This window comes from Pseudochaenichthys georgianus, chromosome 5 (genome assembly GCF_902827115.2).
Source record: "Pseudochaenichthys georgianus chromosome 5, fPseGeo1.2, whole genome shotgun sequence".
Lineage (NCBI taxonomy): Eukaryota > Metazoa > Chordata > Actinopteri > Perciformes > Channichthyidae > Pseudochaenichthys > Pseudochaenichthys georgianus.
This window is the reverse complement of record NC_047507.1, coordinates 27,264,245-27,280,341: the sequence shown is the minus strand read 5'-3', so window position 1 is coordinate 27,280,341 and position 16,097 is coordinate 27,264,245. Positions and strand designations below refer to the sequence as shown.

The following is a 16,097-nucleotide window of genomic DNA, read 5'->3' as shown; positions in this document are numbered from 1 at the left end:
TTTTAAATTCGGGACGGTCCACATTCGTTTCGGGGCGGCTTAGATTTTATTTCGGGACGGTTCCGGGAGGATGGTGAAAAACTGCAGGGCGTGAAAAACTATAGATCACAATAAAAACAACATTTCCTCCACAAGCTGAAATCCCAATGCCTCTACTACAGGTGACTGTTAATACAACACTGCCCATAATTAAAGGCTAGCTCTGAATATTGATCTTCCATATGAGGGGGGGGGGGGGCACTTACTGCTGGTTGCGGTTCTGCTGCTGAACCTGCTGGATCTGTTGGGGCGCGGGCCTCTTGCGGGAGGGGTCCATCACGCCGGGCATCACGGGGCGAGACACAGGGCTGTTGCCGTATCCTGGGGGCCCCATGGCCGGCCCCTGTGGGGTCATGCGATTGGATGGGGGCATGCCCGGTCTCTGCATAGAAAATACAGGAACAATTATTGTCTTTTGCTCAAAAAAACTTCTGAAAAAAGTCTGGTGTTAAGAGATAATTCAATACCTGCATTAATTCACACAAACAGAAAGATTGACAATAAAGCCGACTTTCTTGAATTTTTTGCCGATGTCAAATCATCTTATTTCTTTCCGAGGTTTATTCAGGCTACAGGAACCCGATCTATACACCAACATACCCTAGATGATCTTTTGTAAGCGTTCTAGTAAAATACACTAGTGTAGCACTCGCACACTCAGATTTCCAGTTTTAGTTCAAGCCGATGTGGAGTAATAAATCCACAACTATTGTGATATTGGCTGGTTGTTAAAGTTATGATTTTATGTTAAGTTGACTTCAGAACACACCTGTTCCGATTTAATGACGATATCCAGATACATTTTGGAAATGGGAAACGATGCTATTACATTACTCAAAAATGGTTATAATATTATATTGTGAGCTAATTATTGTAACAGATTCTTTGTGTTGCCTCTGATGATTTCAGCCCCATTTGCTATGATATATTAAAATGTGGAAAGGGCAGTCCACTAATTAAGAGCACATCATGTGTGGTTTTAATAATTAATCCAAACCAATGTTGTACATCACATTTTCAAGTACAAGAAAACAACATAGCATACTCGTAATCAACAGCTCTGCACCATAAAAAAACAACATTTTTTCCTAGTTATGAAATCCCCTTACGTTGGTCCTACAAAAAGAGGGAACAACAATTAGCATGCCAGCTCCTTCTCGCAGAACAAACTCTTCCAAACTCACCAAGCCAAGCACTAATAACTCAAAAAGGCGACTTCTTGTATTAGACTGCATGATTGCAGCGTTCCCTCCAGCAGTCAGTCCAACTAATGAGTGAGATGAAGGCAAAACGCACTCAGTATATGGTGGAGGTGGCAGAGTGACGGACATTGACTTGTCAACAATACAAGCTAGGTGAATGCGCTCTGCCTTTTTCACACCGTGTGGGCAGATAGGGGTTGCATGCCGACCATTTAGTGCTTTTTACACTATACATCGGTGTAGCCTTGGTTTACCTGAGAACAATTTGAGTTCTGCAGCATTCAGAGTATGAAAACTATTCGACTAGGTTGTGAAAGGCGGCTTGTGTGAGTGAAAGCCGCCAAGGACGCAGAGAAAAATAGATGTAATCTCCTTTCACTGAAAACATTTTCAAGTTCCCTGTAGCTAAGCAGCAAACTCTTTAACTGCTGTGGACAAATTAATAATGTCTCATTGTTCAAAACGAGATTTGAAATACAAAGGTGTGTTTTAAAGAAATATCATAAGGCAGGGGTTTTCAAAGTGTGGGAAGGTGAGCCTCCCCTCAGAGAACATAAGAACAGCCGCAACCCCCCTCCCAATTATTATTGCTATTATTATTGTTGCTATAATTCAATTGCATTTCAAAGAGGTCCAGTAAGATAAAATGTCATTAAATGCTCTGTTTTCGCTGACTACCTTTCTCTTTTTTGAGCACGCCATTTGAAATGACTCCGAGTGTTTCCCTCTACTTCTCTCGTCTGTGTTTGAATCTGTCGTGCTGACTCACTGACTGCACCGATTTGATGGGCTGAGTAGCGTCACCCCCTTAAAACATTAAACAAAAACTTTTAAAAACCTTTTTACCTTTGAGTTTTTAAACTTCTTTTTTTAATATTTTCAACATCGTGGATAAATCCTTATATCAGGGTATATGCAGGAATCCTGAAGTCAAATTTAATACCTTTTAAGACCTTTTTTAAGACCCTTTCCATACATTTTAAGACTTCATCGCAACTTCGAGTTCTAACCGATTACATTGGCGACACACTTTACCTCACATTTACTATATTGATTGTAAGATAGCACAACTAAACAGAGTGCAGACAGACTACTGAAGCCTCCTCTCCACATGACCTTCAACCTCTCTGTGGGTCAGGTTTAATGCAGTATGCTGCTTTGTTGCTTCTGTACTCTGTGCTCTTTCACTCCAGTAAAACCATCAGAAACCAGTAGAAACCAGTATTTGACCAATAAACAAAACAATTGACAAAACTTTGAACTACGAAATATATTAAACTTTGGTGAGCTTCAGCGGGGTAATGCCATATAGGAGCTCCCTCACAAATACCCAGGGGTTACATTGGGCTGGGGCTGTCCGGGGCTAAGCCCGGCACATAGGACGATGCTCTGACGTCATCACCCTCACACATTTGTCATACGTTTACAAAAAACAATATATATGTTAAGACTTTTCTCGTTCTTAATATAGACTATATTTAGGGTCGATATGTGTTGACCTTACTTTAAAATAGCAGATCTCTGTGACCGGATATAGTTTGGCTTAGACCCCGGCCCCACGAGGACGCATACAGTAAAACATATACGCAAACGCAAAAAAGTCTTCCGTTCAAGCGCATTCGATTCATTAAAGTGTCCGTTCACACTAGACCGCTGGAAATGCTGGACACGCTGTAGTACATATGCCAGGCCTGTAAGTGGCGCTGCTGCCGCCACAAAATACACCAAAAGCAGCGAAGAAGACCCCGGAGCATGGTTGCCCTTCTGTTTATTCTCCGCGGTGGACGGCGTGTTCTCCTGCTGTATCTCTCTCAGGTAGTCCACCAGCAGATAACCCCCCCCCCCCACAGAACGTAGCAAGGCAACGAAACTTAAAATAAGAAGCAGCATTTTATGGCACGCTATGCATGGGGCCAACTTGAGGGGGTTTCCCGACATGTTGTTTCAGTAAATTAAAGGGTGTTTCATGTTGTCGTTGCTGTGGACCTTCTTAATACCTTGGAAAATGCCGTTTAATACTTTTTAATAGCCTTAATTTTCGCTAAATTGATTTATCAACTTTTAATACTTTTTAAGACCCCGCGGACACCCTGTATATGCTCCCGGCAACACACTGAACATCAACTTTGCCTCCTTATTACACTCACCCCTACTTTAGTGGGAACGATGAGTCTGCGTCTTTGATGCGCACAGGCGGATGATGCAATGTAGACGGGAATAAACGCAGATCATCCTCTGGCTGCAGCCTTGACCGGTATCAAAGTAAGTATTATGCAGGGGTATATGCACCTGAAGTGAAATGAAAGACCTTTTAAGACCCTTTCCATAAATGTTAAGACCTCATCGCCACTTGGAGTTTTAACCAGTTACATTGGTGACACACTTTACCTCACATTGACTATATACGGTATTGATTGTCCTTCCTCCTTATCTTCCAACCATTTGGAAGCAATCTTGCATTTCCCCATAACGATGTTGTTTAACAACCGGCGTAAACGGACCTTCGTGCGCTATCAAGCAGTGAGCGTGCGATGTCCTGTTCATATGACGTCAAATCCAACGGGATGCCATAAATAAACTACACACAGAATCACACTACATACCTACGCAATGATTACATTCAGGCACACTGTAGAATACAACCTCTTTGGACAATTTATATACTTATTGAAAACAAGCTACAAAATTTAATACCTTAGAAAATTCCGTTTAATACTTTTTAATAGCCTTAATTTTTGCTAAATTGATTTATCAACTTTTAATACTTTTTAAGACCCCGCGGACACCCTATTATTAAAATTGAAATAAAGGGCGATGCCAGCCGTCAGTGAACCGAGCCTCCCCATAAGCTCTCTGGCGCGCCTCAGACTTTGAAAAGCGCTGGCTTAAAGAAGACATGTCATGCTTTTCCGGTTATTACCCGTCCCCTTGTGTGTTATGAAGGGTTTATGCATGTAAGCGGTGTGCAGAGTCAAAACCCTCAAAGTACACCCTGTAGCGAGTAAAACTCTAACACAGAAAATACCTCCCCAAAACGCCTCGTTGGTGAAACGTCATTGTCCATTTTTTACTTCCTTGGTGCTGTGTTGTAGAAGCACCCAGTAGCCACGCCCAGAACTATGACGCGATACGGTCATGCGGTACCCGGAACCAAATGGGCCAATCCGTGGAGCCGTTACGTTGCGTCCGCTGAGCTGTTACGTTAAGCCCCCGCTGATTGGTCCAGATTGACCAATCCACGGACTTCCTCACACACTCGGTGCATGCAGCTCTGCTGATTTCTCCTCCCTGGCTGCAGGCTGATAACAGACAATTGGGATCGCGGTGAAATTCTCTCTGCAGACCCATTCTCACAGCGTTTATCAACCTTTTTCTTACTCAATATCAAGCCACACTTAGTTTTTATTTCGGCTGTGACTTTGTGTGTGCTCAGGATGAGTTTGGCTGTGTTTCGCTGTGTATCGCTAAACAAGGAAATCACACCTCCACGGAGCTCAGGGCGATTCACAACGTCCCGACCAATCGGAGCACACTGTGCTCACAGGGAGGGGGGCAAGAGCTGCAGCGAGCCGTTTAGTGGAGAAAGTGAATACTGCTGAATACACATACTTTACAGAGATGCTGTATGCGAAACCAATGTGACAGTGTGCGAAAAAGTACACGTCCCACCGTCCGGGACGTGTTATTTACAATATCGGACAAGTAGATCATTCAATTGACTTGTCCGGCGGACAAGTGACGTTTTTCGGCCTGATTTATTGACAAATTATTGATACATTCAGTTTACAAAAGGCAGAACTCATTCGCAAATGGTACGTGTCCGCCATTGTTTCTATTAGAAATGTTAGTTTCGGTTCTGCTTGTAGATTCCTAAGGAAATGCATCTCGCCGTTTTCTGTACAGTTAGACGGGGGTGGGGCGGAGCGGGGTGGGAAGTGTAGCACAGTGGCAGGGTTGGGAAGCAAAACTCGGTTCCGAGTAGGAACAAATAACAATTGTCCGGTACCGGGAATAATAAGAGTTGTGAGGACAGGAGGCGAGGCCGAGCCCCGCGGACCGCAGCTCTCTCATATGCTCCGTATCAGCTGATCGCTGCACGGTGCAGCTCAGCGTCTCTCTCTCTCTCTCTCTCTACACACAGCGGATCCGCTGCCCGTTTAACAGCCTCATCTTTGTCAAATTTTCTTATGTTCTTTCTCTAACACGTAATGAAGGTTATTAAGCGTTTTGTTAATATTGACCGCCATTTCCTTTATGAAGTGAAGCAGCCTCCCTGTCTGTGTCCTCGCGCTGTCCTCACATCCCCGGACCCCCAGACTCGGAGGAGCACAGGGATGTCAGTATTGTTTATGAAGCAGGGTAAAGAAAGTACATTATTGAAATGAAAATACTATTTATTTTTTACAAACAGTGAGCAGCTGGGCAGCTGCAGCATGTGTATTGCAGGACATGTGTAAGCGTGCAAGCATCTTTGAGTTGTAGAAAAGCGCTAGGCCTATTGCAGGGGGGTCAAACTCAATTTCATCACGGGCCACATCAGTATTATGGTTGCACTCAAAGGGCCGGTTGTAACTTTAAGACCAAAAATACATATATAAATATTGAATATATATAAAATAATGTATTATATTACATTATTGCCTCTGCATTGTATTATTATTATAACTTCATAATTAACAACGTCTGAAAGCAAGTCTAGGGCAAATAATTGCAAGTCTCTTCAGTAAGAATGTCACATTTTGAAAAAAAGTTATTTTTTTTAGAAAAAAGGCATATTTTGACAAAAAAAGTCAAATTCTGAGAAAAAAAATCTAATTTGAGATGCATTGTGGGACATTTCGTTTATGGGCAACGTGCTTCTGTAAAGTAGCATGTAACCATATAATAAACATATTATATTCTTTGCAAGCTCTTGTGGGGCCACATAAAATGAAATCGCGGGCCGGATTTGGTCCCCGGGCCTTGAGTTTGACACCCCTGATCTAATGTGTCATTATTATTATTATTAGGTTATGTCCTATGTGTTGGACATGTGTGGTTGGACTCTGTCTCACAGGTAGGTTGCAGTGTAACATCAGAGGACACTGGGCCAATTGTACATTCTCAAACTGCACCACTTAGAACTAACTAAACAATGCAGAGATTATTTTTATATAATTGTATTCAATAACCGTAAGAAATTAAACAGTATGAAGTGATTTGTAAATAGGAATACAGATTTCACTTAATGTTTTCATAAATATATTTTTCTCCCAGTTTGATTTTTACCCTCTCAAAGAACCGGAATCGAGAACCGAAAATAACCGGAATCGAAAAGCAGAACCGGAATCGTTAAAATCCAAACAATACCCAACCCTATGTTTAATGCAGTAAAATCTTACCGCTCACTTACGTTAAGCGGTATCGTAAAAACCGTGGGAAAATGTAAAATACGATGACGAAGAAGAAGATTCCAGTGGCCCCAATTTTTGTCCATTCTGGACAAGTGAAAAATGTATTCGGACAAGTAAATTGCCAAACTCACTTGTCCATGGACAAGTACTCTCTAAAAACTTTTTCTCACACTGTGTGAGTTTGGAAAATTGCACAGTATTTTTCTATTTTAGTATACCTCAACAATGGAATTATGATCAGTGGAAATGGCCAATCCTTTAAGGCATACTCATGATTCCATACAATATTACTAAACCATTCAAATATACACAGAGTAGAATATTGAGAAGTTACAATCTGCCAAGGTCTATTGATAAATCTACAAATTATATGAAGTAGGAGCATGTTTGTATAACACGACAAAAATCAGTGAGGGCAATTTAGGCATGTCAGATAAATTCTGATTTCCAACACAGACTAGGGCTGCCTTTGGAAAACTGTTAGCCAATATGCTGGACCATTAAATGTAATAATGTGTTTCATGTGATGATCTACAATATTTTTCAACAGGTGGGTTGCCTAGTAGCCACCCCCAGGGTTTCAGTTTGCACCTTATATTGCATAACATTTTCTTTCCCTAGAGCAGAGGTGCCCGGTACGTCGACCGCGGGCGACCGGTCGCCTGCGGGGGCAATGCTGGTAGACCGCGAGTCATTCATTAAAATAAAAAAATCAAGCTCCGTTAAAATAGACAAAACAGGTTTTGATCCCTCCTCCCTTGTCCTCGCTGCCACTTAATTCAGGAGTTTACTTGATTGACAGAAAAAGCGACCTATCGCTTTCCAGTCTGTTAACCCAGAATGCAAAGCGATATAACATCAGTCAAGTGCCGGGTAGTGATGGGAATTCCGGCTCTTCTTGGTGAGCCGGATCATTTGGCTCGGCTCACCAAGAAGAGCCGGCTCTTTCGGCTCCCAAAGGGCTCTTCAGTTTACCACATATTATACCTTTTATAATTAAATCAAATGCCATGCCTCATTTCGCTCCATTTGCTCTTTCCAGCGCTGTTTTTGCAGGGGGCTTATTCTGTGAGCTGCAGCTGACCACGCCCCCCTGCAGGAGAGGGGAGCGTGCTCTGAGATCAGCTGCTAGGCTGCCGCAATTGTGCTACTTTGTGCAAGCAACGATGTTTTCAAATCTGTAATCAAAAAGCTCCTCAAAAACACTATAGAAGCAGTTCCTGCTTTTGTTACGTTAGTTCAAACAGTAACAACGGACTACTTTTCTTAGCGGATGCATGTCAATTTAAATCAATACATAAAACTATTTTTTAAATCAATAAAATCATTTTCTAAATCCATAAAAGCATTTCAATTAATATTGGGAGTCATGTCGTTACTTTGTTGAGAATGTGGCCATGTGTAATAAGCGGGATAATGTGCACATTGCAGATTGCATAATGTGCCTTCATGCCGATCTAGATCCCTCCGCAAAAAAAACGGCTCGTTCGCGGGCGAGAGCCGGCTCCCGTCGTTCACTTAAAAGAGCCGGCTCTTATGCCCCTTTCACACCAGCGCCTTTTCAGCTCCGGCTCGGAGCTAGAGCCTGAAAAGCGCCGGGTTTTCCAGTTCACACCGGAGCTGCGCCGGCTCTTAGCTCCGGAATCCGCTTCATTTCCAGCTCCAAAAAATTGTCGGTCCAGAGGCAAGAGTTTTGGAGCTAAGAGGTGACGTCGCTTACGTCTCTCTTACGTCGAGGCGTGCAGGAAACTAAACCCACGGGTCGACTGTTATGCCTGCCTACAAGCAGTGTGCTTATAAACACACTTTATAAAGTCAGGCAACACTAACCAGGCTTCGTGTGATTCTGTTTATTTGTGCCTTACTTTGACCATCCGTTCGCTGTTATCGATCATTGTGGAGAGAGGCAGACGTGTTGTGTTGTATTATTGCAGCTATCGGATGCAAGTAGTCAGTTTAGCTTCGGTTGCTATGCCAACATCACCCGTTTTATACCAGAGAAACTTTCATAACAGCGTTGTGATACCAAACAGTGTCAATTCAGACTGACACACATTCACTTAGGCTAAGGGAACTGGGGATATGCATCAGCTGCTTGTGTGAGTCGGACAGTGAATACTTTAGAGCGGCCGCTGCAGTGTGAGCTAACCGGGAGCTAACGGGAGAATAAACTCCCGTGGAAGAGCAGCCAATACTGCAGCGGTCGGTAAATGCTGCAGAAACATATTAATAAACAATGAACTACGGCACTCTGGAGAAAAGTATAAGGTTGGAGAAGTCGTTATTCAATTTATTCTGGCTTCGTGTGATTAAAAGCAACACGATCATCGACCCGACGCAGTTGTTGTTGTGAGCTGCCGTTGGGGGGCAAATCAGCGATGTAAACGGTGACGTCATGACGCAGCAAGGGCAGCTCTGGGGCGCCAGTGGGCGGTGTGCACAGAGCGGGAGCTGAAAAGGGAAACCGGAGCTGAACCAGAAAAGCTCCCGCTCGGAGCTGGAAACTGAAAAGCGCTGGTGTGAAAGCCGCATTAGAGAGAGAGAGAGAAACATGCCTATATTGGACCTATGTATATTTCATTATAACTTTGAGACTGTTCATATGACCCATTTGAGTCTGGTGTCTAAGTTGACTGTTCTACTCGTTTATTGTATTCCTTGTACTTATATTTGCAGGGCTCGACATTAAGGATGGCCCGGGGCCATCTAGCATTTAGCTCGGGCAATGAAGCCTCACCTGCTGGTGGCCCGATCGGGCAATCTATTATGCCAGTATCATGCAGCTCGCGGATCCAGTAATGAGTGACCCGACAGTAAAACTAAACACATCTATAACTAGTTTAGGTAGTTTGATAAGTAATTAAAATAGCTACGTGTGATATTCTAACTTGAAGTGTGTGTGTGTTGTCCGCTCACCGCTGCATGTGATTATGCAGAGCTGCGTGTCGACTCGTCAGCAGCAGCAGCAGGTGATCTCTCTCTCCCGTCAGATTAGACTTCACTCGCGTTTATGTCCATATCGATCAGATCCAGCTAGTTCTAGCTAATGATAGACTACCTGCTTATTAAAAGACACCTAAACAATAAGTGTCGCTATGCAACTGGGTGAGGCCACAAAGTATAGCGCAGCATTATGCATTTGTTTACATGCCCACCGGAACCCCGAGGCATTACCAACAGATCAACGCACAATCAACCCATACAGGACATCTCTTTCTCCACATTAAGTGTTAGACATTAGAGTTGACTATTCTTGTCTGTCACATAAGTGGCGCAACTGAATACTACCCGGACAATGAATCGAATGCAACCACATTTTCGCGGGAATTTCAGTTTGTTACGGATTCTGATGCTGAATACATAATGATCAAATAATTTAAAGTCAGAGTGTATTACAATGTTTCTTAGTCCACCAAAGCAAGGTGAACAACCTGGAAAGAAGAGAAAGACTGAGCTGCAGCCCCCCCCCCGAAAAAAGAGAATCAAAGTGATAGGTATGTGCCCAACAGTGTTGTGCTAGTTACTGAAAACCAGTAACTAGTTACCATTACTAGTTACTTCATTTCAAAAGTAACTCAGTTACTTTACTGATTACTTACACCAAAAAGTAATGCGTTACTTAGAAAAGTAACGTTTTAGTTACTTTAAAAAAAGGCTCCCATTATATTAATGCCCTTATAGCCTTCATTTCAGTACTGTTATTGCATTGGAGAATAATACAATCTATTGATCAACTTGACATGCATTATATGCAATCTGGATAGCATCGATATTAGCTGGCTTTACATTTTTGTATATTCTTTCTCCAGGTAGTTGGAAAAAGTTTTCCGTCCCATATGCCGCCCGGACATGCTATCATGCTAACTAGCTCCCTGAAAGCGGGTGACTCCACTGTAGCAATAGCCTGCATGTGTTCTACAACATACCGTGCAATGGCTTTATCGACTTTCCCCTGGCTAGCAGTCCCTTGGTTAAAATCCAGCCGCTGTTGCTTAGGTGCAGGTGGAGTGGCGTCGGCTGAGTCTCTGTGGTCTTAGCTACTAGCTTCGTCCCAGCATGTTGTTTTTGCAGATGTTTTAAGAGATTTGAATGACTGGTTTGGGCAGTAGATAGGCTCTTTGACCCGCCAAGACACAACTTACATTTAACTAAAACGTTCTTTTCTTTGTGCTCGACAAAAGTGAAATAGTGAGAATATCTCCAGGTGGAGAAACTAGACTCGAGCTCCGCCGCCGCCATGACAGTCTTGTTAGTAAACAACACAAACACGCCCACAGCCCGTCTCCGCATGTGACACAGGAAGTATCTAAGTACATTTACTCAAGTACTGTACTTAAGTACAGTTCTCATCTCTGTTCACCTGGCTGTTGACTATATAAAAAAAACTAACGCAGTAACGGAGTAACGCACCATGTAGTAACGGTAACCGAGTTACTGAATTTAAAAAGTAATGCGTTAGAGTACTAGTTACTGCCAAAAATAACGGCGTTACAGTAACGCGTTACTTGTAACGCGTTAGTCCCAACACTGGTGCCCAATAATATTTTCTTCAAAGTAAATATTCAATATTTTTTCTTCAAAAGTAAATATTTTCTTCATAAGTAAATATGGGCATAACATGTTTTAATAGATACTTTTTTTATGGTGGTCCAGAGACAGGAATATAATTTCACATTTGTTATGATATAAATGATTTTTTTATGGTGGTCCAGAGACAGGGATTATAATTTGACATTTTGTATGTGTTTGCAGATGTGCTCATCAAGCACCTGGAGAAAAGATTCCAAGATCTCCAGAAAGGGAGTGTCCCTTCAAAATGTTCCATCTTCAACCCCAGTCAGTGGCCCTCTGACAGACAGAGGGCCATTGAGTCGTTGAATCAGCAAACACAAACAAGAAGAAGTGAAATTAAGAATAAAATTGAAATTGTACAATATAATATTGTGGTGGTTCATCTTATAATTCTAGAGAATGCACCAGACAGCATCTAAGACCTGCAGGTCCCCCAAACCTTTTGTGAGTCATTTCGTCCGCGCGCATTTTTCAGGACCATCTCTATTGGACTCAGGGCCATCTGTAAATTAGCTTAGATGGCCCACAGGGCCATCTCCCAAAATCCTTAATGTCATGCCCTGTATTTGTGTTTTATGTTTAAGATTTCAGGACATGGAGAGTGGTTTCTTAGCCTGCTTGTTATGTGTTTCTTAACAGAGAGAGAGAGAAATAGAGAGGTTAACATGCCATTTTAGTTTTATGTATTTGTTTCTGTTCAAGAACCCAAATAGAGTTGTTGTAGTTATCCCATGTATACATAACACGTGTTATTCAGCTCCTTGCAATTTGGGATTTTATTTTTGGTTGGTAGACCTCGGTGAGCTGGTCATTTCAAAAGTAGCCCACCGGCCCAAAAAGTGTGGGCACCCCTGCCCTAGAGGGTCTGAGGTCCACCAGTACAACATTCAAAATCCTTAAATCCTACTGTACTACACAATTTACAGCCCACCCACTTGTGGTGCAGCAGTGTGCGAAAAAGTACACGTCCCACCGTCCGGGACGTGTTATTTACAATATCGGACAAGTAGATCTTTCAATTGACTTGTCCGGCGGACAAGTGACGTTTTTCGCCCCGATTTATTGACAAATTATTGATACATTCAGTTTACAAAAGGCAGAACTCATTCGCAAATTGTCCGTGTCCGCCATTGTTCGTTTATAAATGTTAGTTTCGGTTCTGCTTGTCGATTCCTAAGGAAATGCATCTCGCCGCTTTCTGTACAGTTAGACGTGGGCGGGGCGGGAAGTGTAGCACCGTGGCAGGGTTGGGAAGCAAAACTCGGTTCCGAGTAGGAACAAATAACAATTGTCCGGTACCGGGATTAATAAGAGTTGTGAGGACAGGAGGCCGAGCCCCGCGGACTGCAGCTCTCTCTATGCTCCGTATCAGCTGATCGCTGCAGCTCAGCGTCTCTCTCTCTCTCTTTCTACACACAGCGGATCTGCTGCCTGTTAACAGCCTCATCTTTGTCAAACGTTCTTATGTTCTCTCTCTAACACGTAATGAAGGTTATTAAGCGTTTTAGCTCCTGTGTTGTTAATATTGACCACCATTTCCTTTATGAAGTGAAGCAGCCTCCCTGTCTGTGTCCTCGCGCTGTCCTCACATCCCCGGACCCCCAGGCTCGGAGGAGCACAGGGATGTCAGTATTGTTTATGAAGCAGGGTATAGAAAGTACATTATTGAAATGCTATTTATACTATTTATTAACTTTTACAAACAGTGAGTAGCTGGGCAGCTGCAGCATGTGTATTGCAGGACATGTGTAAGCGTGCAAGTGTCTTTGAGTTGTAGAAAAGCGCTAGGCCTATAGGCTATAAATATAATAATAATAATAATAATAACTTTATTTGTATAGCACCTTTCATACAGGGGATTGCAGTTCAAAGTGCTTTACATCAGTAAAAAACAAGACATAAAATCAGTGTAAAACAAGCAGCAAGAGCAAAGCATAAAGTGGGATAAAATAATTAAAAATAAAAACATGGGGAATAAAACAGAGAAATAGTGCAATGTCAATCACAGAGAATAGTGCAGTATAATAGTGTAAAATCAGTCAAATGCTTTGGTAAAGATAGGTTTTAAGCTGCCTTTTAAAAATGCCTAATGTATTGGCTTCCCTAATATTGTTGGGTAACATGTTCCACAGTTTTGGGGCGTAGTTTACAAAGGCTGCATCACCGATCTTCTTTTATGACTCTTTCTGGTGACCTCTAATAGACCTGCATCTGATGATCGCAGTGTTCTGGCAGGTGTGTAGTTCATTAGAGAGTCAGCAATGTAGCTGGGTCCTTGTCCATTTTTAGAGCCTTGTATATGAGGAGAAGTACCTTAAAATCAATTCTAAAAGTTACAGGAAGCCAGTGTAGAGTAGCTAAGACAGGACTAACGTGTTCCCTCCTTTTGGTATTAGTCAGTAGTCTAGCTGCAGAGTTTTGAATGAGCTGGAGTCTTTGTACATTCTCAAACTGCACCACTTAGAACTAACTAAACAATGCAGAGATTATTTTTATATAATTGTATTCAATAACCGTAAGAAATTCAACAGTATGAAGTGATTTGTAAATAGGAATACAGATTTGACTTAATGTTTTCATAAATATATTTTTCTCCCAGTTTGTCATGGGACTGATTTACCCTCTCAAAGAACCGGAATCGAGAACCGAAAATAACCAGAATCGAAAAGCAGAACCGGAATCGTTAAAATCCAAACGATACCCAACCCTATGTGTGATGCAGTAAAATGTTACCGCTCACTTACGTTAGCGGTGTTGTAAAAACTGTGGGAAAATGTAAAAAATACGATGAGGAAGAAGATTCCAGTGGCCCCAATTTTTGTCAATTCTGGACAAGTGAAAAATGTATTCGGACAAGTAAATTGCCAAACTCACTTGTCCATGGACAAGTACTCTCTAAAAACTTTTTCTCACACTGTGCAGTTATAGATAGCAAACCGCTCCAGGTGGTATTTAATGATACAATAACAATCTTGCTCAAACTCCAAACATGTTATATGTTAGTGACTAGTATTATGAGGTATTTTATATGTACAAATGTGTCGATTGATGTTAACCTGAGTCTACAAAAAGTGACACATTTGAGTTTGGATTTTAACAACTGTGGAATTGTGAACTGCAATACGCATATATGTATAGTTTTACTGGTTACATTCATTTCTTTGAATTTCCATCTGATTAGGACACATGTGTCTTGATTGGATTGATTTGTTATGTTATATCTAACAACCAGGTGACACTAAGTTTACCAAAGCCAGGCGCTGATGTTGCCGGGATGGAACACCAGCTTTCATGCAGAACCAGACTACAGACAGATAGTGTGCAGCCTGGTTCTGGTTTGATCCTGTTGTGTTACATGTGAGACTCTGCAGAGATACAAACTACAGCTCCGTGCTGCAGCCAACTCATTCAAAGTGGACCAGGCATGGTAACTTCTGCACAATTAAACCAACTTATAATTCAACAAAAACTTGGACTTTCTAAAGTACGACGTTTAACATGAAAGGCTCCACGTGTCCTATTTAGAAACTAATTATAACATTGTAAGATTTGTTTTCAAGCTAACTGAAAGAAAAAGCCATAGGCTAGCTTTAGCAAGCTAAGCTAAACGGCTACCATGACTAACTAGCTAACCTTAACGTTAGCGGGCGGGAGGGTTAGCAGATTCAAACAACAAACAAACTATGATAGTGTCTCAAACTCTCCGTTCAAAACGCGTCTGACCGGAGGGAACTTTCGAGCGGGGCTGCCAGTGTTACAGTGAGCTGTGGCCCGCAGCAGTGTTGGTGGTTAACGCTAGCCGCCTGTGACAAAGCAGCGGTAAGAGGCTTTGTTCTAGCGGACTGGCTAACGCGTCAGCAAGCAAAGATGGAGTGATATCTTACCGGGTACCCAGGCCCGGGCATCGGGGAACGGTACATGTGGTTCTGCTGGGCCGACGACGGTACCATCCGTCCAGTAGGAGTCCCAGGACCCATGCCTGGTCCTGCGCCCTGTACCGGTGGTCCGGGTCCCATTGCTCCAACAACACCGCCCGTCGGTGCCGACTGAAATCCCCCTCTGGCCGCCATCTCCTCTCTGAATGTCGCCGCCGGTAGAGGCACGGAACTATCGCGAGTGCGAGAACGGGGTTTTGGGTGGTGGTAACCAAGCGACCCCTATTGGTTGCCCGGGGTACCGTGTTGATGTCAGAAGTAGCATACCGTTCTTTTGTATAATTTTTACATACCTAGTATCTTTTACTCCACTGCATTTATTACACATAAACTCAAACAAAACAGCATTTCGAGCTCACATAGAACACAGAAACGTTATCTCATATCTAAAATACATATTTAAATTCAACCTGTCAATCTTTAAAACAAAAGGACACACAATATGAGCATATTAAAAAAAACACATTTGGAGCTTGTATTTTGTTAACTTAAGTAATTTGCTCCCACTGAATTTTTAATTATCAGGCTGAGGGAAAAATTCCAGCCATTGTCTTTTCTTTCATCTCAGCAGGGGTTCATAAATGAGTAAAACAGCTCCCTTCATGAAAAGCTGATCAAAATCACAACCCCTAGCACCTCCATACTGCACCAGTGTCAGTTGACCTTCTTTGCGTGCATAACATCACAGCCCTTTGTTTCATCTGGAAAGAGGATGTTGAACCTTTGAAGCGACTTCTAAATTAACTGGTAAACAACAAGTTGAAAGTGCTGCTGTGGCTGGCATCCAGTCAGCCACTGACTGAAACACTTTCTTGTTTCAAACTTTGATGTCATTACACTTCCCTCCAATTAGCATGAAGCTACAACAGTGCAAAACACGGCCTACCATCTGTTTGCATAGCCTGCTTGTGTTTGATCAGAGGGTGTTTGTATGAGTGCATACAAGGGAGGAGGGG

General features: G+C 42.5%; 1 protein-coding gene across 2 annotated transcripts in view; it reads right to left on the bottom strand.

Moving 5' to 3' along the window:
- smarcd1 (SWI/SNF related BAF chromatin remodeling complex subunit D1) overlaps window positions 1–15,330 on the bottom strand; it is a 32,784-nt gene extending 17,454 nt beyond the window's left edge. The window contains exons 1-2 of one of the 2 annotated variants that reach the window (XM_034083273.2): window positions 15,091–15,330; window positions 246–421 (exon numbers count right to left, since the gene is read on the bottom strand). In XM_034083273.2, the coding sequence (XP_033939164.1) occupies window positions 246–421; window positions 15,091–15,276 (362 nt within the window). In that variant the 5' untranslated portion in view covers window positions 15,277–15,330. The remainder of the gene's footprint in view (window positions 1–245; window positions 422–15,090) is intronic. The other variant, XM_034083275.2, reaches the window with a different exon arrangement.
- Between the last annotated feature and the right edge of the window lie 767 nt (window positions 15,331–16,097).